This window comes from Myxocyprinus asiaticus, chromosome 14 (genome assembly GCF_019703515.2).
Source record: "Myxocyprinus asiaticus isolate MX2 ecotype Aquarium Trade chromosome 14, UBuf_Myxa_2, whole genome shotgun sequence".
Taxonomy (NCBI): domain Eukaryota; kingdom Metazoa; phylum Chordata; class Actinopteri; order Cypriniformes; family Catostomidae; genus Myxocyprinus; species Myxocyprinus asiaticus.
The window spans coordinates 9,650,850-9,676,149 of NC_059357.1; the positions used below are offsets into that span (position 1 = coordinate 9,650,850).

The window sequence follows — 25,300 nt, forward strand, 5'->3', positions numbered from 1 at the left end:
TGTGAGACATGTTTTATCACATAACATGGGCCTATGAAGAATTATATATGCCACATACTATCAAGCATTAGGCCTAGTGAAAGTGTATGACCTGATATACATTTTAAAAACAATGCGAATATTGCCTTAAAAAAGCAGTTTCACTCATTGTGTTGTGAGTGTTGTTTGGCATCTGTGACACACCTGTGGCCTAAACAAAGACATGTTTAATCTATTTTACATCTATTCCAGATTAAAGTAAAACATCAACTCGCTCTGATTATTTTAGGGCTGGTCACTAAAATATATCTCAGCACATTAAAACGGTTCTCCCTAATATTTGGCAAACACCAGACTTGTCCTCTGCTGAGCATGGCTCAATACCCTCCTTGTCCAAACCCTGGCTGTATTTACCATTTTTTCCTGGAATTTCTTCAGCTTCTCAACACATCAGCAAAAAGGAGATGATCATATCCCTGTCAAAAATAGCTGTCAAAAATCCTGTAAGGCAAAGTTTACAATGTCTTAGTATTAACACTGTTGCATAACTATCCGAAAGGGCATGCATAACCATTTTTATTCTTAAATTGAATGTAGAGGAGTGGACCGGAAGATCAAACTACATATTTTCCCCTTTAACTGGTAGGCATAGCTTCTTGGGTCAAACATATTTCGTAATCGAGTTGGACTCATAATTCATACATAGATATTCTCAAGGATAAAACTTCTTACTGTAATACTACACAGTATCAGACCAGCCAGTATTCGCTTGTAGCTAAGATTGTATTGACTGGCATTAATAAGATTACTGTAGTTAATTTTAACAGTGGCAGATTTTACCACACAATATATGATTTAAATCAACATCAAATGCAAATTCCTTAAGTACTGCACATAAAAACGCCGAGAAAGGGCCCAAGTCCGTCCTGTTAAAACGTTGCTCTTATAAGTTAGCCTACAAGAAATATTCATTTTGACCGTGCTGTTTTATAATCACTTCTTATATGAAAATGTCTATATTACAGAAAATTATAGTCATTAATTGTGAACTTTTTTACACCACATGTTCGAGAACGACGGATGTTTCTCAAATTATCAATCTGTGATTTTGTTTATTATGTTTGAAAAGAAATTATGAACGTTACCGTTCCTAAATGTGAAGTTTTGCAAGTAAATGGAAATTTGTTTTTATTATTAATTTAGTAAAATTATTCGGCCCTCTGTATTGAAGAGGTAGAATAATGTTTGTATCGTTAACGATATGTTAAAAACTTCACAATGCAGATTACAGTGACGTGTGACATGTTAAAGCCTTCATTAAAATATGAAAATAAATAAATATGAAAATACTCGCACCAGCATTGGTTTTTACTCTGACAAACTGAAGAACTTAGCATATTAGCATTAGCATACAGGTTAGCATATTTCTATGAGCATTAAATGGTCAAGAAAAATGTATGATACATATTTATAAAATACTCTAATATGTAATTGAGGCATTTCAATTATATTGGAATTTCTACCGCTTAATGTGCTTTAAAATGGCGCTGTAGGCATATATTTGCCAATTCACTGGTAAATTAGGCCAGTGTGACAATTAAGGAAAAGCTGTCGAATAAATGCAGTGTTGTGAATGGGCAGATATTAGTAGGTAAGTACTGCTTGTGGCAAAGCGTTCATTAAAGACATATCGGTGAACTGAGATAAAGGAAATACATATGCTAGAAGATATTTAGTGAGAAAAAAATCTGTTAAGCTAAGTGCAACAGGTTGTCAAAAAGAAATGTAATACAAATGGTCTTGACTAAAGTAATAAATATTGTCTGTAAAGGATCGTTGATTTAACAGGTTGTCATCAAATCAATACTGTGAATAAAGTCGTCATTGTATCCTCAGTCTAATTCGATCAGGCAATGGTGCGTTTTACTGGAGCAATTCAGGCAGTTTCAGGTTCCTGTGATATTCAACGTCCAGCCCAACAACTTGAAACTACCTAAATCACAAACCAGCTTGGCCGTCTCCGTGTTCAAAGGCAAGATCCTGAATGGCTGCCAGTAGCCTAGCGTCCAAAAGTACTGAACCGGATGAACACTCATGTTTCAGTGATATGTCCTTTCAGAGAGGAACCCTATTAGAAGACACTAGGGTTAAAATCTCAAGAAATTAAATGAATCATTTTTGACCCACTGCGGGGGAAAAAATATTGAAATCAGTCATTTAAGTTCACAAGCATTTCCGCTTCTCTCCAGCCTGCCGGCAATAAAAGGCGAGTCTATTGCCCCCGTTATAAGAAGAGGCCTGACCAATGAGGTTGGGGATTGTCTGCTCTCAACATGGCGGTTCACCAAAGCAAAGACTCGCCTCTCCTTCAGACAAAAGAGGAACTGAGACGAGTAAGCGTGGAAAAAGTAAACAACATGCAATTTAAAATCACTGAAATTAAACCTATAGCATTACAACACATTTTAGACTCATATGATAATGGCAATCCATCACAGGGCAGATTAGCATACTTTCCCAAACTTTTGTTCACAAACACAGTCTCACGTATTTAAGAAAGCTCTCACCAGTGATGTTTCTTTTTACTTCGGTCCAAATATAACGTGGAATAGTTTTAATGTCTTTAAACTGAAGTATCACACAAATATTTTGATATACAAAATCCAGATGTGGAAATATGATTGACTGCAGCTTAATTTTTAAATTACGAATAACTTTCGAATAATTTTACATTTACACGAATTTGAGACAATATAATGTGCATCTGTGATGTAATTCTTTTTATTTCTATATAGGCTAATAATAAACGAATAAATATCATAATAATGTATGGCTATGTGTCTTCTTTTCTTTTGATAGAGTTTAATTTATTATTACTCTTTTAAGAGAACCACACCACAGTAGCATTGTTTTGTCATTCAAATTGTATTTCAATAACCAAATGAATATCTCACTTTTTACCTAATAAACACATCTTCATCCAAGTATTTGTGTGTATTAAACAATATTGAAAAAATAAGTAGGTCTTTTGATCCAATGCAAACATACTACAAAAAGACGTTTCGCATAAAATCAAATACTGCAGATATAAGACATAATTATAGTAATTCACATTGGCAGTTCTGATAGTTTCAACGTCGTCACGTTCTACACCGAATAAACATTACATTATCACGTAGAACAATATTTTATTTAAAACGCACTTCTTTTCAAATACAGTAATTAGTCAGAGAAGGTAGGTTAGTGCGTTCAACCTTCGCCAATATTAAGGCCAGACAACAAACAACATTTCAAAATAATAATACATGTACTTTACTGCCTTATTTCATATTTAAAATTCGTTCCTCTGAAAACTGATTTACTTTAAGATATATTATTTACTTGGGATGTTAGAATGTCATTTATATATTATTTAAAATATAAAAGCATAGGCCCTGTCTGATATACCACAGTCACTGTAACACTCATAGCCTGTAAACAATCATCCTCAAATAATGACAAAATATGGGTCAGATATCGAAAATGTAAAAATGTCAAGTCTTTAAAAAGCGTCGCCAGAACTTAAATTAGGCTACGTCAGTAAATAAAATGCTCATAGGCTGGTGTTAGTATGGTTAGCTTACACTGAATAGCCAAACAGGGTATATTCTTATGACGATATTCTGTTCTTCATGCGAGGCACTGGTTGATTTATCGCAGCAAAATTTGACTGAATGTTTCCTCTCGTTAATCCATCACAGGTAGTTGCATCATTCCACTTGAAACTGATGATGGCTGCAATGACATGTGCGCATAGTTCGGCCTTCTCTTGCACTCTTACAGAGCATACTAGAGAGTGAAATTGTTGCCAGGGTCCCTTGTGCTATGCTCTCTCGTCATTTTTTACTGTTTCATCCTGCGATTCTGGAACCAGATTTTAACCTGGCGGTCGGTGAGATTTACGCTCCGGTTTATCTCCAGGCGGCGCTCGCGAGTCAGGTACATGTTGAAGAGGAAATCTTTTTCCAGCTCTAAGATTTGGTGTTTGCTGTAAGGACATCGCTTCTTTCTCCCTGCTTTCGTCGACAGCCAGCCACTTGCAGCGTTTTCTAAAATCACGTCTTCAGATAAAAAGAGAAAGAGAGACAAGGATTTTACAGTCGCCCTTCATTGTGAGCAAATAACCACTGAGCTTGACGCTCGCGGCCATTACCTGGTTGTGTCCGACATTTTATGACAGGAAATAATGTCATCACAGACAGTCCTATGCAGTGTGTCAGTGTTTGTGAAGAAAGTCTGTGCTGGTGGGGGGTGAACAAATGAGGGGAAAGAATAAGACGAATTACACAAATGTTTACTTCACTTCAGTTGTAATTATTATCTCATCCACAGTGATGTAGATTATTTATATTTAGCAAATAACTGTCTTATAAAAATAGATGAATGCCTAAAAAGTATTGGCTCTTAGCTACTTTTTAATGAGTGAATATCAAAATCTTATAGATTAAAAGCATTTACTTTTTATGCTTAAATTCCAAAAATTACATTCAATCTTACGTTTTAAAAATATTGTGTTTTTGGCCTACCACATTTTTTTAAATTTTATCATTATTATTTTTTTATGCTGCACACCGGTGGGCTAAACAAATCGAATAATGCAGATTTGCTGAAATTTGGGAGATAATAACAGAAAACAAATGTAAGACACTCAGAAACAATGGAGAGAGAAACACACGCGCGCGCGCACACACACACACACACACATATATATATATATATATATATATATATATATATATATATATATATATATATATATATATATATATATATATATATAACAAATTAAATAACTACTTTAATGTTGTGATCAGTCTACACCCAAATTTCAAAGGTATCTTTCGTCTCCCGCGTTATATATCAGCTAAACTTTTCGAGTATCGACACTTGGACTACTCAGTCAATGTATACTAAACTGCCAGATTAGTACCCAAAATGTGTCTGTCATTTAGACGTGAGTTTCTTCGTTTCTCACCAGTAAAATCATGTCTTAAAGCAATAGCACACCTGGATTACTCTACTGCTTAGAGATGACAATGGAGCCTTCCGCTGTTTTGATGTTCTGAGAAACGACGTGCAATTTAGTCTGTCTAGGCTCTAGGGCAATTTCGTGCAATAAATTCATTTTCAGCCTTGGTTCCCTTTGTGTTTTCGTGGCTACGCCCTTTAATAGCCTTCTGTAAGAAAAAAATCGAATTTTGTCTTGGAGAAGTTTGCTTTTGTCTACCGTTTTCTCATTTAAACTTGTCTACCCACCTTGTGTCTTCTTTTTGTGAGTTTTATCGCTCCTGGTTAAGTCTTTCTGGAAATTATTTGGTTCTGTGTCGTATCTGCTTTTCGGACTGATGCTTAGTGTGGTGATGAGGTTTCTGTTGGGACTGCTTTCACTCCACTGACTTGGGCATTTACGTCTGTCGAGAGCCAAGTAATGGGTAACATGTGTATTGTCAGATTCTGAGCAGGAAGTCGCGGGAAAAGACAAGCTGTGCAAACGTTGCGAGTGGAAAGACTGCAGAGGATTGTCAGGATTGCCGTCCGTGTCGGTGTTAAGTGACGAGTGTTTGTGTCCGGGGTAAAAGGACGGTTCTGAACGCTGGTTGTCATTAATTGGTCCTGTGCCTTTCAGAGAGCCCATATCTCTCATTAGTCTGAAGGCTGATAATTCGAGAGGCTGCCTGACTTGCCCTGTCGAGTCCAGCGTAAAATAGGATGGATCCTCTTTTCGACCTGAAGCGTCGAAGGGGCACGCGGTGACCTGAGGAACCTGGAAGGAACTCAAGTGTGCTCCATCCAAGTTCACAGCTCCGTGGAGAAACTGGTGACACGACTGAGCCATGGCTTCTTGGACCAGGGATGTCTGAATCTGGTTTACTGACTGGAACGCGGCCGAACCTGCTGTGGTGGTCCAGCTATTTTGGACTTGAGAGTCCAGGTCAAGACCTGAGCCTCCGTATGCCCCACGCAGACTTTGGCCATCGGAAAAGTTCCCCGCGGACAGTGTGAAAACGGATCTTTTGGAGAATGACATTGCTGCAGCATATTTTGGGCCAAGCAAAATTGTTTCCTTGCAATTGGCTTTTGAACAAGCAAGATGATCGTTCCTTTCCTTCGGCTTCGAACTCAATAGCACTTGGGGTTCACGGGCAAGCTCCTCCCCTTGCAGCACTGCTTAAGTCCTAGTTAAGCTTCGATCCCAAATCGTGTTATTAATCAAAACCAAATCAGATGATGGGAAAGTAATTGAGGGAAAAAGAGCCACTAAATACAATCTTATTAAAGAATTACAAAACATTGTAGTTAAGCGAACACCTTATCAGTTTTTCTTGTCGCCGTCTTTTCAAGTTATATGCTACTCAAATATAAAGTTCAGCACTCCGGTTTCTATGATGCATTTGACAGAGAATTTCAAGTTAAGAAATATATATATATATATATATATAAATAAGAGCATTTTTGCTGTGTCAAAAATACAAAGCAAATTACATATAGCCACTACAGCACAATTTGTATGTATTTGTATAGTATTTTGTATGTTTGTACTGTATGGACGTTATGTTTTATTATTGACAGGAAACCAAAGTGAATTTCTTTATTATTAATATCAGAAAGAGGGAAACATTGTTCGCACACTTTAAGCCTTAAAGGTAATAATGCCATCAATAAACATTGTATGTCGGTGAAGATATATATTACATTTGGCTAGGCTACTAGATACTCTAACAGTAACATCAACTATTTACATTATTTATAATATTATATTATTATAATATGAATTAATAATATTATTATTATAGATGCGGTAGGCGTAGGCCTATTAAATTAATTGTTAATTTAAATGTTATAAACATGCAACATGCGCATAGAATTAGGTTTTGTTATACTTCTTGTCTATAATAATAAAAAGAGAAATTACTTTGCCATAATTGAATTAGCAAACTTGTTGGTAGCGTTTGATTTTAGTAAAATACTTTCTCAAAAATGTTTTTTTTTTTTTTTTTTTTGTACATGCCTCGTTTCAATATTATATTTAGTTGTCTAGCACAGTATCTTGTTTTCTACTATATACGGAAAAGGAAACGTCGGTGTACAATTAGATCTTTAAAAAAAAAAAAAAAAAAAAAAGTTTAGGCCTAATTAAGAACTGTAAGTCTGTCCACATATTTAGATTCTATAGACACGCTATGACCTTGCGTTGTGAAGTAACTACTTTAAATTATCCTTCTTTAATAAAGTGTATATTGTAAATATAATTTTAAGGCATCGTTTGAAGTGAATACAAATACAGATACATTCTTACATTTGCAAAAAAATAAAAAAATAAAAAAAACTTTATACTTTTAAATCGCATTCATAATCTGCATTATAACCTCTAAGGACTTTGTCTGCCTCGGTTGTTGTTGGACCTCAGGCCCAAATCACGTGCTTAGTAAATTGCTGGATTTTGAGACCAAATTATTATATCAATAATTCTTACTTCTTATATGGCAAAATAAACATCCCACAACAGTTTCTGGAGTGAAGCTAATCTGAATACTGCATCGCGCTCTGAATGCATTTTATGCATGTTATGACTTATTCCTACAATTTAGAACAAATCTAGGCGAGCATACATATCTTATAGTATTTGTTAAAAAAAATGACAAAGAAAAGGGGTAAATAAACATTCAAAAATAACATTCGTATTTTCAGTGCATTTACAATTACAATTAATTTATAATGCAATACATAATATTATCGATTAATAAAAGTAATATAATACTTACTTTGTTATCCAGTGAACCCTACAGTCCCAAGTAAAATACATCAAATCGAAAAAGGTAATTCGTTTTCTCAGTCTGTTTCTCTAAATCCCAATAGCTTCGGCGCCTCCAGGCCTTTGGCCTTCGATGTCCCACGAACCATTGTTTGCAGTAGAGGTTTGACGTTGACATCACCTGTCTCAGGCAGTTGTTTACTTTTCGTCTGGCGTGCAGCACTAAAACCATTAAACATTTTCGGACAGTCATGCCTAACGCTTTTAAGAACATCAAGTGCCTGGAACCTGCACTTTTCTGCCTCGATTTCGTTTTCTAATAATAGCGAGTAAGATGAATAAATTCGTATATTCTTCACATTCCAGTTTTATTATCACAGACTGTATCGCTGGCCCCTTCCAAATGGTGAGAGGATCTTCGGTCAAACTCGTATAACTGTTGCCATGACAACTGAGCCTCCCCATTTGCTGTAAAGTTTTACTGCCACGCTGCCTCTAAATAGCATATGCCTGTGCAGAGGAGAGGGGAGTGAGCGTGAGCATATTCTACTCTTTCTTTTAAAACTTCAAGACTGTGATTGAATAATTATCTTAAATTTCTTTCCATAGGTTACGTCTTAGTCTGATGTCATCAATATAATTATTATTATTATTTTTTTTTATTATTATTTTTTTATTTTTTTATTTATTTTTTTAAGTATAGAAAGTATGGGAAAGATCCACAACTCTGAAAAAAAAATTTTTTTTTAAAATAAAATTAAAAATAAAAATAAAATAAATTCATTTTTAACAAATGCATATGCTTTTTGTGTTGAGAGAGCCAGATGTTGAACTTCGAAGGCATGCATCAGACTATACGCTACGTTTTTGTACCTTTAGGGTAATTTTATATATAGCCTGTATTGATTCTAGTAAGTGCAAGATTGGTGCTTTCCAACTATTTTTGACGCTAAAGTTTGGTGTGTCGACCACTGCCTCGACTAAATTTATATAAATGTAAAAAAAATTTAAAAAAAATAAATAAAAAAAATAAAAAACTTTTTTAACAACAATCGAGGAAGTATGACGATTTGATCAAATGAAACCTTGCAACAGCTGTTGAATTTGATATAAAGGGAAATACTGAGACAAAAGGTCATTCACCTTATTTTATTCCACAGATGAATTGCTTATATCAGGAAGGATATATCTGTTAATGTGAAACACACGATACATCATTTCTTACTACCATCTGCGCAGACTCTGGAGACAAACTGTTCACCATTCATACTTTGCATGTAATCCCCAAAAGATCCGTAGCGAATATCTTGGCGATTAGACACACTTAAAACTGTGCGAGGCTCAATGCCAGTTCTGCAAACCATTAAAAGTTCAAATGCATTAGACTACACTGCTGATAAGAGCAGCATGTTTTTAGCTATGAAAATGTCAGATGTGCGTTTTGGTGTCTTCAGTGAAGCTTGAAAATAACTGAACAGTAAGGGTCATTAACTGTATTACAGGCCTACGGCCAATCTGAGGGAATTTTTTAATGTCCTTTGATAATTCTTAACGTTTGCATTTGAGGCACTGAGCATTTGTTATTGCACAAGTAATAGATTATGTCATTTATGTTTTAAAAATGACTAGATCTAGTCCAATACTGAATAAAAGATTTAAAACATTTCTAAAAGACTCAGCAGTTCAACTGTATATATGTGCTATACAAATGCAAGAAGGTATTGCAAAAACAGAACCTTTGTAATGTTCGCATTTATATTACACCAATTATAATCAAATGTTTCTGCTGTAGAAGATAATAAGGTAGTTAATCGGTGTTCGTATATGCACTATGTTACGATGTTTCCCATAACACTGCTGTCATAATTATACAGGGAAACATTGATTAATACAAAAATGTGACTTAAACGTTGTTCATTGACTTCAAAATCTTACTCCTTTTATCTGACAAGGTTTTTAATCTTTGGAATCAGGAAATCAGTCTTCTTATAGTTCTTGTTCACGATACCACTCCAAACGTAGGCCTTACTTTGTTGGATTACTTCATCTCACCTGTAGAAGGCAGCGTTGAACCGACAAGATGGTGCTCATGGTGCTCAGAAGTAACTGTAGAACCCAGTCAAACATTATGTTCACGGAGAACAAAATTATGAATCTTAATAATCAAGCACAAACCCCACGCATCTGTATGATGTCATATGTGATGAAGTAAACAGAATAGAGACAGTCATGACACGGTGATATGGACATTCACACCACTCTGAGCTGCTTCTTAGCTTCTGAATGGTAAAAGAGTTGTGGAAAACACACATTACGACAGTCAAGATTGTCAACTGACACATGAGGGGGAAACTGCACGAGTAGACTCCTTCTCTGTTGTGGGGGGGAAAAATAGAAGGGTATAGCTGCAGGCATTGCTCCAAAAAGGGGCGTGTACTCCAAATCGCCGTTACAGATATGGAATCCCTAATCTAACCCTTTCACTTACCTTAACCGTGAGTGGAAGTGACGCGTGACGCAAAAGTGTAACGACACTTCAGAGCAATCTCACAGATATTTTCTGTCTTAAAGTTCTATGCAATGCTCGAGGTTAACTTAAACTAATTGACATAACATGTTTGACTATGTCTTTTTGTCCTTGTCCAAAACATGAGACAAGTTTTGCACTTACCATAAATATGTTTGGCACCCAGATTTGGACATGAGGGGCTGGTTCTAGCTGACCACACAAGGGATATAAGATTAAATCTTCATGTCAAGTCATTTTTATTTGTAGCGCTTTTCACGATACACAGTTTCAAAGCAGCTTTACAAAAAAATATACTGTAATGTCTGTAATATCTTAAAGTCTGTTTTAAATGTCATGTCTCAAAATCTTCCAGAAACGATTTCTCCTTATACGAAACTGACCAAATGTACAAAAATACATGCTAAATTGAGTTTTTGAATGTGCGTGTACTTTGCCTAATTATTTGAAAAGTTGCAATTATTGGTCATGCTGACAATAATTTTCTATGCTTGTGACATTTGTACTTTTAGAAACTTTTTTGTATTGGCTAGGAATGGTAAATCCATACATGTTTTATATGCTTCAAGCAATACACTTAAAACCACTTAGGTGTAGATGGGGCCTTGGATGTAGTCTACACATGCACATTCGTTGCTTAACCGTATGTAATATAAGGTTCAGAACAGACACACCGAAAAGACAAATAATGGCTCACTTTTGAAGATAATGACTCACAGCACTAACCAGAGTCGATCCATAAGACCACAAGGTGGAGACATTGTACTACTGGGAGGTTTTATATTAAGAAAGAAACGTTCTAATCATCCCAGTATCTCATACGTATCGATTTAATTGTCGAATTTACAGATATCGAAGATGATGATTATATTAAAGATGTGAACTTGTCAAAAAAGTTGTTCAAAACTGTGAAAAATGGGCTCTTCAGTTGTGTTTGTGTGTGTGTGTGTGTGTGTGTGTGTGTGTGTGTGTGTGTGTGTGTGTGTGTGTGTGTGTGTGTGTCTTGATAACCATGGCCTGCTCAACGTCCCTAACACTGTAGTCTAAACTGATGAGTAAACAATTAAAACAAAAAATTAGAATGCAGTTCAAATACAGTTTCATATTTAAGATTTTTGTTATATGGGAGCTGGAAAGACAATCTTCATCACTGGACATAGGTGAAGTCTTTTATAGTTTTGTATTTCATTGACGCTTTATAGACGCCAACAGACAATTAATTCAAAGAACACACGCCGAATGTCCTGGATGCCTATCAGGGCGAAAACAATTCAATAAAGAGGCTTCCTGTAAAACCCGCAGTGGGTGTCGTCACCGAGAGACTGACCGCCTTTTTCAGAATCGTAAAATTCCAAGTCGTGTTCAAATCAGAGCCTCCACAATGAAATCTGCTGTGACCTTGCTTGAGCGTAAAGGACAAACCTCCAAGATTTCATCACTTTTTGTAGTAGTGCCTTTCTCTCTTATTCTCTGACGCCTCTTAATGTGTTAGTTAAGAGTAACTTTCAAAAGTAACTTATGAAATATCATAGCATTTCACATCAGCAACAGATCGCAACGGATCGCCACTGGAGCTGAACAAGTTGCAGTGAACACATATAACCAGTAGATGTCAGGGACAGACATGCAGACCCGTCAATATTGCCCTCCTAATTAGTAAAACCAGTGGTTCTCTTAATAAATGAATAGATGTCAATCTTCGCAACTGTATCATTGGAGAAAGCATAACGGTCAATTTAAATCACGTGGGTCTTGAAAGCCAAACATATATTGACCCTGACGTCAAAGATCCGCTTTCAGAATTTTACGACAGTAAATCACTGTTTGCGGAGAAATGAATGGGGAGTAAAGCTATGGTTTTTCGAATACGGTGTTGCATTTTAGTCGTGCTAAATGCATCGCATCTTGAAGTACTAAAATGACATACACAGAGCTTACAAGGACGTAACAACTACATTAAAGTGAGAGTTACTCTGAATGCAAGGCTCAAGTAGCCTATTTAGGCTATAGGCTCCAACTTGAAGGACTGGAAAGCTGAAAGACGAGTCTAAACATTTAACACCATGATGTAATGTCGAAGTGAGTCCTAAACAAAGTAACACATTGTCTTTGCGGGACAGAGTAGCTTGTGTCAAAGTGGTTTGATAAGTAAATTATGAAAAGCGCTTTTAATTTCTAAAACTGCAAAAACATTGTAAAAATGCTGTTTAACAGTTTAAAAACTCATAAAAAAATTGAATTATTTATTATTATTTCTCACATAGACCTACCAAATGTACACGGAGATTCCATATTCTATAAGCACTGGACAGGATACATCGCATCACCATAGGTGAATTACGGCCCGGGGGGGCCTGGACTGCAAGGTCTGGCGGCCCATCAGCTTTGAAAACAAATGTTTATATGTGCTTAAATATGTAGGCACCAGAGCTTATACAAGGCCCCCTCAACAGGGCCCTATGATGGCCCCCAGCCCTCTTACAGGACCCCTTTGCCTTCCTGTTTCTAATTACATTTTTTGAGCAACTCTTTAACCTTATAACGCCACACGTTTCATATTTGATACGTGACTTTCTAAAGCCTCTATATCATCATCATTATGTGTATGAGATGTCTACTGTCTCCTGGTGAAAGTTTCCATGCTCTTATAGAAGTAGAAGACCTTGTTATATAAATTGGTCCGGGGCCATTGCTAGTCAAAACCGCCCCTGCGCATCACGCATAATTTTGCTCTTTTTCACGAGTATATGTTTTAATATAACTGCTCTAACACTTCTCTTCTGTATTTATAGAAATATGAGATTAATTTTAAAATATTAAGATAAGCATTATCTTTTTTTGGACTCTACGTTTTCATGTGCACCATTAATTTCTACTATTCTCTGGTGTCGTTACCTATAACTTTAAGCTACTTTTGTATTATTTGATAAACTGATCATTTTTGCGGGGATTTTTAATAAAAATAAAAACACTGTTTTGGAGTATCAGGGAAGAAACGTCACATCACGAACTTCAAGGACACGAGGGAAGTCTCTCAGTGGGTTTAGGCTATTTCTTACGAATGAACTCGTACTATTGCGACGATGCTTGGAGTGTCAATTAAAGGGCTCATACAGCTGCCGTTTCAGTGGCATTTACAAAGATCCAGATGTTCAAAAATGTTAAGCCTGAGCTGAGAACAGTTATAAATATGTGGTTTTGTGTGGAATTAGCGTGATGACTTTATTGGACCTTGGGTCCCCAGGCCTCCCAACCATAATTGAAATAAAATTACGAAACTTCATCACTCTTTCCCACTTAGTACCACAAGAAATTGACCTTTTTACGCCATACAATCAATTACGAACGAATGAGCTCGAGTTCAAGTTCACCAAAGCTCATGATGCGACAAAGCGTGTAAATGATTTCAGTGGAAAAAAAGTGCTCACATTATCAGCGAAATTGTTCCTTCCAAATCTCGGCTTTATAGGGTTAGCATAATTGTAGTACCCTGTAAAATTCCACACATGAGTTGCATGTTGCATGCCAATACATTTGGTTATTTTATTGCCACACATGTTAATGTCTGTTTAGGCGGGATCCTTTCCATCAAAAGAGGATCTACGATTAAATTCTATCGCGTGAGTGTGACGGATGCTCATTAGCGCGCCTCAGGGTTTAAGCGTTTGGCAGTGTTACCAACAATCTCTATTACCGCTTTAAATCTCTTTGTGGCGTGGCCTTCAGATAGAGAATAGAATCCTTTACCTTAAGGCAAGCTCATTAAAATTATGATAAATAGCATGACCATGTCTGGTGACTGACTAATGAACGAAGAAAGAAGAAGCGGTTCAAAAACAATGCAAACGCACCGAAGTGCAGCTGATTATTAATCATATTGTCAGATAGTTGTTAGAGTGATATTAAAACGAGATTTTATAAATACAAAATTAAGCTAACATTTGAGACATGGTGATATCTATGTACATTAAGGGCATCGTCTGTATCAGTATTTTCGCGCAAATATATTAATTGTTCTTGATCAAATTACGTGTCCACCTTTTTCTGTTGATGAAAACAGGACAGCAAGGATAGGATAGGTTAGGATAGGATAGGATAGGATAGGATAGGAGAAACTGACGTAACCATTTTCAGTATTTGGTTACATCCTTGGGTTGGAGCACCGTGCTCAATATTCTCCAGATTAGTAAAAAAAATATTCAGGATTTAGATGTTATTTGCTAGAACAATTAATTTTCTGTCATTTTGTTGTCAAATAACGTAGTTTATGCACCAAACATGAATTTATGACAGGTATTTGATTTGATTATAGTGAGAGAGTATTTCTTGGCAATATTTAATGCTCTAACCTTAATTGACTGAATGTACATCCAGCTTCACTGACGGTGAATGAATGGAAAATTACGCTCGTAAATGGGTCTGTTGTTGACATCACTTCAAGACTGAGAGAATTAGGTCACATATTAGATGGGAAAGTTGGCAACGTTAAAGAGTGCACAATACAACCACCACGAATCCAATAGATTTCTCGTGGTTTAGACCGATGAATCAATGCAGCCTTACATTATGTAATAGAAACAAAGCATATCTGGGGACTTTGAATTGCACAGAATAATGAAATATTTCTATAATAGTGCCGTATACAATAGATGTCGAACAGGCACAGATTTTGATTTACATTTACCCTATTAATTACCATGATTTCATCAACTTAACTTTACTTGTTATTTGAAAATATGGCATACCTCATTGGCCGTATCAAAATCATCCATCCAAACGTTCAACCAGGCAAATACTAGCCTTACCATTCATTATCATGGAAACCCGTTCACAGACGAATTTGGTGGACGGGCTCATCTCGTATATTCTCCTCAATTACAAATTGCAAAAAGTGAACATTAAGTACATTAAAGAGTGCTCAGTTTACTCAGATTTGCCTTTCATTGTAAAATGATTTACCGATGAGCAAACATTCAGTTTAAATTTTACTATTAAAAATAGTAGTTGCAGTTGTTCCCCTAATAAGGGTCTACTTCCACCTGATCTAAGCTTTAAAATGAAACATGTTAAAGAATTTATTTTTAAACTTTGTACCCAAATGTATTCAGATTAAAATATTAATTAATATTATGACTTTGAATAAAAGCAATTAATTTAAATGGCACATGAAGCACCTGTTAGTACTAAGAACATTTTTACATTGTGTTGTGCTTCCTTTTGATTCAGTGAAGAGTGAAACAACCTATTTCACTTCCAACAAGCCTGTCATATATGGAAATCTGATTACATTTAATTTTGCAAAACTTTCCATTTAGTAATTTAATATCAGTGTAATATTATCTCTATGTGTCGTCAAGTTTCGTTAAGAGTGCGATGGGCTCTGCGTGATATAGCCTACCTAATATATTATGTATATCAAAATCTTTAGGACTTTGTTTTAGTTTAAAAAAAAATAAATAAATAAATAAATAAATAAATAAATAAATAAATAAATAAATAAAAGCGTCATTTGGTTTTAAAATGCAGAACGTGGTTGTGTTTTTGAGACTTTTACTTTTGATGTGCTGATGCTTGTTATCTATTTGTAGACAAAAGCTCATGCTATAAGATATTCTTAATAACCATTCATTTGCCAGATTGGACCGCAGTTCCTAAAACGAAACAATCCGTTTATATTTAAACCCATTTTTGTTTTGTTACATTGGAAATATCAACATCTCATTCATTTATAATGTAATAAATGTTCAATTAAAAAAGTATATATATATATATATATATATATATATATATATATATATATATATATATATATATATATATATATATATAGTGCTTTAACGGAGTCAGTTTCTTTTAATAAAAAAATTAGCAAAAAATGATGTGCGACAGAATTGAGAGTGCTGATGACCACCTATCATGACAATACTGTGAATACATCGATCATTTTCCAGAATGTCAACTTTGACGGTAATTTTTCTCCTTCGTCGGCATTTCGTGTTAAGTCGTTTCCTCTCCCCTGTCTGCGGAGGTCTCACGTTCTTCTACAGGTCTGTTGACAAACTCTGTCCAGACAAGGGCCAGACTACTTATTGTTTACAAGATGTCTCAAGTTCAACTGTGAAGTCTGTGCTGTAAAACAAAAGCCTGTCCGAAATGCAGACGTGGAGGAGAGTTGTTTTAGGGCTGGGGGCGACAGATAATGTGGGGGTTGGGAGCTGGACGTGAACTTGAAAATTCAGTTGATAGGGCTATCCTGATCTTGCGATACGCTGCGAAATAGCATACACTGCCGTTCAAAAGTTTGGAATAACAAAGACATTTTTGTTTCCAAAGCAATTGATGCTTCTGTTCACTAAGGTAGCAAATCCAGATAAAAAAAATAAAAATAAAAAAAAGTTAAATTCGAGAGTTATAGTCGATTTTTAAATCGATTATTTTAAAATTAATTTTGTTTAGATTGGAGTAACATGTTGTCTCCTAATCCTTAAGAAATCGTTCTATAATGTGCTAATTTAGCACTCGCTTATTATTGGCGCTGTTGAGTTTAAAATTGTGCTACTTCATAAAGTGATTGAAATCACAATACAGTGCCCTTTTCGGTGTTTTTCAGGTGCCGGAGTATTAGGCATATTTGAATCTGAAGACCCATTTTGGTTTAAAAAATGGTCAAGTCAAAAAGAACATTCTCTAGAAACTCAGTCTTTGGTTCTGTTGAGATGCAATGTACATGCGTGTGCAGTATTGTGTTGAAACAGGACAGAGAGGGAAGTGGACGACAAGGACGACACAGATGCACAACAACAAAACGTACAGTACATTATAGTCTCTAGTTTGAGAAACAGACCTTCAGTGGTTCTCAAGTGGCAGCTTCATTAGAAAAATATGTTTCATCTGCAACAGTGCAGAGGAGACACTGGAATGTTGACTTCTTATGCATTGTTTAAAAAAAGAAGCTATCTGAAACTGACAAATAGGAAGAAAAGTGTAGAATTGGAGTAAAAACTTAAAGATTGAATGGTACCCAATTAGAAAAGAGTATTATGGGTGGATGAAATCTATATTTGAGATGTTGAGCTGTTGTGGGAAGTTGGAATAGATTGATCTGACCTTCTATGGTGCAGGAAGTCTGAATACAATTACTGCAAAGTGTAATTTGTGACCAGTCAGGGAAAAAACGTCCACATCCTAATGTGTACAAAGACATCGGAGATAATGTTGTGTTATTTCAATAATAAAGGACTCTTTATCAATCATTACCACTCATGGAAGGTCCAACAACTTATTTACATTTTCACCAACCCTAGAGAGCACAAAGGTTTTTAGATCAACGACAAGGCCCAAGGAATTTTAGTTCAAAAAAATGTGGCACTTTTACTGTGAAGCATTGAAATTGGGCAAACGCTGAGTCTGATCTGCGCTTTGTATATTTTCAAAAGAGAGAAAAGAGCCACCATTAAATAACAATGTAAACTTAAAGCAGACCCACCGTTTGTTTGAATGCTTTTGTCAAGTTCAATGTTAACTAGACGTGGAAGGAAAGACTAGGACATTTTACGACCCCGTGTTGTCTAGGTGAGGTAAATGTAACATCGGTTGCCACTTTGAGTTAAGAATAATGTTCCAATTATATATCACACGTCTGAAATGTAATGCAAAATGTATGATACACAGTATGATAGACTATTCATAACTGGATGAGATACGGGATTATAAGCATTGTGGCCTATTTTAATTTTGCGTCGTGACATAGGTGCTCACCAACGCGACACGTAGCCTAGTTTAATATCCATCCATTCAAGAATTTACATTGGACCAACATCAACATTAAATCGTATTATTAAGTGAAATGGTGCAAGTTACATTTACGATCTTTCTGCAGTTACTGAAAGAAGAAAAAGCACAGCTTGAACGTGGAGTGTAGCCAGCCGAATGTGACAACATGAAGATGTATGAGTAACAACAACCCGATCTCATCGAGTGCAGTCGCATGATATCATACGAATTAGCCAAATTTAGAAAAATCGTACTAATCCTGACGATTTTGCTGTGAGAGTGTGTTGGTAAGGACGGACCTTTTACACTCTCACTAATCTACCGATATTAAGTGAAGGTTGCAAAGGCAGTAAGTAGGCTTTGGATCTGTTCACTGTCCAACAATTAAACTTTTTTTGGGACAGAAATGTAAATTATGCCTGCTGGAGACTATAAAAGAGATCATCGTTTGTAAATCTGCTTAAGAGAATGGTTAAGTTAAGGGAAGAGATGACTTTATATCTTAGCTCAAGAATTAACCTACTTTTGTGAGACAACGTAACATAAAACGGAACCCAGATTATATTTTCATTCTTCTGCAGTCTTCTGCAGTCTCAAGACAAAATGATTAGCGTTTAATTTGTACACTGGATCTGAAAGATAATTGCCTTCAAAGAGCCCTCCGATTGGGAGCAGTGTTGTCGTTTGGATCGTAGTATACTTGAATAGTAACATTTTCGCCAAAGACAAAAGCTATTTCTTATCTTTAAGCTTGTGACTTTCATGGTCAAGGTTAAGTGCTGATTTAGTGGATCTTCTGAAAGTCGAGCGCCCCCTCCCTCAACGCCAACATCAAAACACTCCGACTCTTGCGTTATCTAACCATGTTTAAGGATAAGTTCTCTTCCTCTATGAAGGTATAGACAAAGATAAGGATACGTATATCGTTAATAGCGCAAATCTGCTATCAAAATCGTTTTTTATTTAGAAATAAAATTGTCTAATTCAAAGATGCCTCACAGCTAATGCTTCTAGGAGAAAGTTATGTGTTTTGACGCCGCGCATTGAAAACATTAAAGGCCTTAACTTTCCAAAAAGTCCAAAAAAGGAAGCGCAAATCTTTGCTAAATCATTCAATCATACATCTGATGTTAAATAGGCCTATGTCAAGGAATCAATGCGGTAACGTTTTCGAAATAAAACAATATACACAAACAGTATCCTATTAAAGAATCAGAGTTTGAAACTATCAACTGATTATCTTGATTTCACATTGCAAGTGACATGGGGTAATTTTGTCACAGGAAACACAATTAACTAAGGACGCGACGCTCGATAAGAGTAATACAAAAACTCTGATTTACTTAGCTATGTAATCAGAAAACACTGAGTGGAGTTAAGACATTTATTAAGTTTTGTGATATACGTTATATTGTTTTACAAGCGATAATAAACAGAGTAAATACGTACTGACAGATATTGAGTAATAAGCGATATGACTTACATTGTATGACTTACATTGACATATAACATTTAAATGCAAACTCGAAGCTAAAGCACGACTAAAAGACCTGAAACAACACAGTTACATATAGGCAGGCACGTGCGATATTTACAAGCTATGTTGTCCTATCATGTTTTCTCTTTTATTCAGATTATCAGTTCAATCCATTTATTCTTTTTCGATGTAAATAAGCAGGAAAAAGGAGCACATTCAGACCCAGTCCAAGAAAAGTCCTCTCGACGACTTTTTGCTTTCCTTAATTTGAAGTCACCAAAAAAAAAAAAAAGAATTTCAGCGCTCAAGCCTGCACTATGGCGCGCTGTTCTTAACTTTGGCAATGAATTTCTTTTCCTTTACCCTTCTGTTTTGAAACCAAATAGTGATCTGCCGCTCGGATAGGCTGGTTACCGCTGAAATCTTTCTCCTCTTGTCTTTTGTGATGAATTTGTTGGCTGCATACTCTTTCTCCAGTTCCTTTAGTTGCAATTTTGTGTACGGTATCCGCTTCTTTCTACCACGACGGAATGAGCCCCCGTCATGTTGGTGGGCCACAACATCTGGAATGAATAACAAACAGGTTTATTATTGAAGGTCTCATTAATTGTCTGCCTAATCTACATTTCAAAAAAGTTTACTTTCGCTCAACACTCGTTGACTTTCGTATCTAAAACAATTAGACGCTGTTCTTAGACGTCAGTTCACAGACGCTGTTTGATAAGTAAACCTATGTAAACGTGTGGTATTTGTATACTGCAGAAAATAAAGTCCCGCTGTTGCTGTTGCTCTTGCTTCTGAAATGTAAAATATAAATTATTACAATTTCACTCAAATAAGACATCTGGCCAGAAAAGTTACATTTCTATAACTGTTTCCCTGGAAATGTGTGGTACTGAGAGAGTGCAACTCATTCCTTTTACGCTTATTTCTAAGATGGGGCAGTTTAATTTTGTGCATTCTCATTTTATTTGAGTTGCAGACTGCTTAAAACTAACCTGCTAGTGCAGACTTCCAGAGATGGCCTGCCTGGCTCTGATCCTTGGAGCAATACATCTGACCACCCCATCCGTTAGCCAGAGCCCAAGGCTGGTAGCTGTCCATTGGCAGGAGACTCTCGTGTCGCGGCTCTCCCGTTCCAAGCGTCTGCACCACTGACACGTCCAAATAACTGGCCATGGATTGATAGGGACTGGGGTAGCCGTGATAAAAGGCGAACTCTTTGGCCCTGCTGGGATATTCTTCAGATGTGACTGGGGTATCCATGTATTTCTCTGCGGAGTAGCTGAGTGCACTCGGCTGCGTGCAGGACTTGAGGGAACCCCGCCCCATTCTACAAGGATAATAGCTGTTTCCAAAGTAGCCATACGGTATAGGACCTGTGGACGAGGCCTGGGGAACCGTTTGGCAAGGGGTGCATTGTTTGCCCGATTCTGCAGAACTCGAAGTCGATACGTCCACAGTGGAATAGCTGGAGCCGTGAACGAGGCTAGAAGGGTGACCATTCAAAGCCGAATGGGCCATCAGATTCCTGCACTGGTTGGCTGCAAAACTGCCGTTTCCAACCAGACCCTCCATGTTTTTCAGCTCATCCAAGTTGTTTTCATACACAAACATAACCGTGTCCGCCCAGCGAGGATTCAGGACCAGGGAGGTGGTCATAGCACGCTCACCATTCGGACGGCGAAATATGTTGCAAAGACTCAAGACCGAAGCAGGACACTCAGTTACATTCGCACAGCTGCATTGACGCAATGAACTACCGTCTGCATTACCGTGCCTTCATAGGATAAGAGGTGTACCACGTGATGCATAAAATAAACCTTGACTAGAGAATGTCAAATTTTTTTTTTTTTTTTTTTTTTTTTTTTTTTGTCAAGTCCCAGATAAATGCGCTTCAAATGCAGCCTTGTTGGTGCATTGCTTTTATGCATTAATATGCCTAAATAAGCCATAATTTTCTGTAAGCTGCTTTTAAACAACATGTATTCTGAAAGGTGCTATGCAAATAAAATTACTTGATATGACATAATTTGATACCTTTATTCTTTTAGTGCATAAACGCAATCTATTGCGTCTTTAGTTTTGGGGTAAAAACTAAAAGGACCGAATTAATACTGCTATTTGTTCGTTTAGTACTTATTGCAAGAAGATATGTCTTAGCTTAACGTTTGGTTTGCCAAACCGTTAAAATAATTTTAATAAGTGTTTATATTTTATTTGTTTGTTTGTTTTTTGTTTTTTTTATCTTATGCACAATTTTTATTCTATATGTATCATTAATCAACATAGGTTTTTTATATATATATATATATATATATATATATATATATATATATATATATATATATATACATACATATATGTTCTTTTATCGAGCTGCATGTGTGCAACAAAAAATAATATTTATATATAATCATGTCAGCTCCCTAGCTGATCATCAAATGTTCTAACTATTTCTCCCAACATCTCATTGCAAAAAGCAATAGCATTTTTTTAATAGGTCATTTTTATTTATGATTCTATTATACCTTGGCCATGTACACGTTGGAATGCATTTACATCTTTACAGACAGTTTAAAGGCCTATAATCAGCAGCGCCAAATGAATAAATGATTTATCATTACCATAAAAAATGAAAATCATAACTTGTTTCATACATATATTTGAACAACGCCTCGGACCCTTTAACAAAACGTCGTACTGAAATAATCCGCTAATATAAAGAGGCGAAATAATTTCAAAATTGTTTTAAAAGTATCCTATCAACTCTCAGATGCCTTACAGCATTCTTAGCTTTAGTGTTAGTTTAAAAAAAAACTTGGACTGAAAATTGTAGCGGTATAACTCGCAAATTATGAACATAATTTTAATGGATTTATTTATTTAAAGTCTTAGGTTTTTAAAGAGATACATCAACGGGTTTTGCTCCTAATTTACGGGCACACTGTTTGAGTTTCTGGAGGGTATCTCTAAAACATTGTTTAAAATGCAGTGAAATGACCACAACCATCAGGATTTTTCTTCAAAACAAGCATTTGTTATCAGTATTTTACCATTTGATGATGTGATCCAGAGAACAAGATCTAACAACATTACTAACATTACTAAAACATTATTAAGATTGCAATATACCTCTAAAAGAGCAAATAAAGAAGTTTGCCTTAAGAGGATTTAAGAGGTTTAAGACATTTATTTTAAATGTACATGGAAAAATAAAAAAGTATATCTATATGTAAATAAGTACATGTAAATGCATTTTAAACGAGTAAATTGTCCAACTTTTTCTCAAAAATGCTGTTAGAGATGTTCACCCGGTTTGATCACGCTGATAAATGTTTTTCAAGTCAACACCTTAAATGACAGGTCTCAGTGCTTTGTGTGGGAAAAGAGATTTAAAATTGTGTATAGGGAACAGAGGCTTCTTAATATTCCTTCCCACACACACACCTCCCCAGACAGTCGTCTTTACACACAGGTCAGGCAAGGCCCTCAAGGTCAAGGCCAAGTTTAAAGGGACTAGTACAGCCCTCCCTGAAGGGCTTGTTTAGAAGGCAGTGATAGACACAGACAGTCCCTCCTTAGGCAAACTATCCAAGTTCAATGTCTCTGAATTGATCTTGGAATCATAAGCGCACGCATTTTACAGAATAAAGCTGCACACAGTCAAACAAAACTGCCCAGCTTTAAGAGAAATGACTCATCAGGCCGACCTGAACCACATGCAACTGTGTATAGGAAGAATAAAAAGTTACTTTCAACATATATTGAAAGTTCTGAATAAAGACAAAAACTATCTAGTGTCTGATTTCCAGGTTTTTAAAATACTATGAGTCATCAATAGCAGCCTAATGTGAATGTTACGCCTGCTGCCATTGCTGTTACTCTGCATTCAAGGCAGTAGTCAGTGCTGAGCAAATGCCTCACAACACGTTTTGCTTACGCGAGGAAACAATTATGAAATGCCTAATAGCATAATTGTCAAACGTCCTGCCCACGTGTAAGAAACCATAACGGATTTTCTCACAGCTGTGTGTACAGTCTTTCCAGAATTCATTAACTTAAGAAGACAGACACATCTCAATATGGACAGGGTAAGTTCGATAATCATGAAGCATTCTATAAAACAATTTTCTTTTAATGCAAGGTGTGAAGTTCAAATGACAGCGAACTCTGAAAAGCTGCTATACAAGTATGGCGCTACACAAGTTTAACATGTAGCCTACTGAGAAGTTCATAATATCAAAATCTTTTTAAACGTAAAGCAGAATGTATAAAATAAGATAACGTTTTTAAACCCACAATTTTAGCTGTGAAAACGTGCCCAGACTAAATGTGCTCTTTGTCCATGTATAAGAACAACAAAGTGTAGGTGGCGTTTATTAAATGCATTGACAAGTATTACACAAGTTATTTTCCTTCTAGTATTGAATGTTGGGTAAGCGCCTTTGAGACGTATCTCATCCTCGAACATAAATGGTTTGGATGTAACATTATTATGGGCTTTGATATTACTGGCCTAGAGAATTTGATTTAGAAATCCTTTCATTTATTTAAACTGGTCTGTACCCAGGTTCAATACAGTGACACTACAGCGCGATTTCATCAATAGATGTAAAGCTGGGTGAAATGTGACCGTCTGCATTTTGTGAGTTTAATCTGGTTTTAGAATTGAACAGATAAATTGTCAGTTTCTCTCATTTTTAGAGTGTTTGTTCGTTTTTTATTCATTTATTGATTGTTTATTTTTTAAATGCGAATGGGGTTTAACATTATGACACGGGATGGGTTTCCCGACGTTAGTAACACATAACTTAGTGGTTATTTTGAATAAGCATTATCTTAAATAAGCAGTATCTTGCTGTCTCAAAGTATTTGCATGACTTGACAAATTTTGCACTTTAACTATTGTCCCTATATTTACACGATATCACTGTAACCCCTTTTACCCCAAATGTGGTATAAAAGGCCCCCTCGCCACTTTTCATTTTTAATTAATTTTAATCAAAACAACCTTCCGTTATTATTTATTTCTACACAAATGATGTTGCTGCATCAATATTCAATAAAAATACATTTATTTTTTTCAATCTTGATACACTTTGCAACCAGAAAAAACAAAGACAAATTTTCCATAAGGTGTGCCTTTAGCCCCGTTGTACCCTACCGTTTTAAAAGGTAGTCCGCAGTATTTATGCCACATGTACGCATAACATGACAGAAAATAAATAAATAAAAAAACTTTAAGGCCTACTTTGATGACATGGCGTGAATAAATGAAGTATGATATATTGTTAATTTCAAGAAATCGATACCTCCTATTCATTTACTTTTCTTCTGTCCACAGGTAGTTACAGTATAACATGGTATAAATAGTTACAGTATAACTAATTACAACATGGTTGTTTAAACGCAAAGTACTCCAAAAGTGCTGTTCTTGTACAATACGATCACAAGCATTGGCCTAACTATAACCAAATAATAGAAGATCTGCAGTCGTCCCTTGTCGTGCTTGACCAGTATATTGATTCACTCGAATAAAAAAGTAAATAAAAAAAGTTTAATATTAATTTGATGGTGGTAGTAGACCCATACGTAAAAAATTAGTTATCACACAGAATTCCATCCAGTGAAATAATACCTTGCTACTCATGCCGCCGTACCCTTGAATGTATTCAGAAGCGCCATTGTACTTCATGCTGAGTGACCTCATGCACAGGGTCTGTCCTCTATAGGGAGCGTAAGGTGTAAA

General features: G+C 35.9%; 2 protein-coding genes across 2 annotated transcripts; both read right to left on the reverse strand.

Moving 5' to 3' along the window:
* Positions 1-3,011: 3,011 nt before the first annotated feature.
* LOC127451412 (homeobox protein Hox-B10a-like) lies at positions 3,012-6,310 on the reverse strand. Its single transcript, XM_051716116.1, has 2 exons — positions 5,275-6,310; positions 3,012-4,079 (listed from the first exon to the last, which is right to left on the reverse strand). The coding sequence occupies exons 1-2, from the start codon at positions 6,044-6,046 to the stop codon at positions 3,862-3,864; spliced, it is 990 nt and encodes a 329-aa protein (XP_051572076.1). The 5' UTR covers positions 6,047-6,310; the 3' UTR covers positions 3,012-3,861.
* A 13,553-nt stretch (positions 6,311-19,863) lies between these two features.
* LOC127451416 (homeobox protein Hox-B13a-like) lies at positions 19,864-21,210 on the reverse strand. The gene is made up of 2 exons (XM_051716130.1): positions 20,547-21,210; positions 19,864-20,111 (listed from the first exon to the last, which is right to left on the reverse strand). The coding sequence occupies exons 1-2, from the start codon at positions 21,208-21,210 to the stop codon at positions 19,864-19,866; spliced, it is 912 nt and encodes a 303-aa protein (XP_051572090.1).
* Between the last annotated feature and the right edge of the window lie 4,090 nt (positions 21,211-25,300).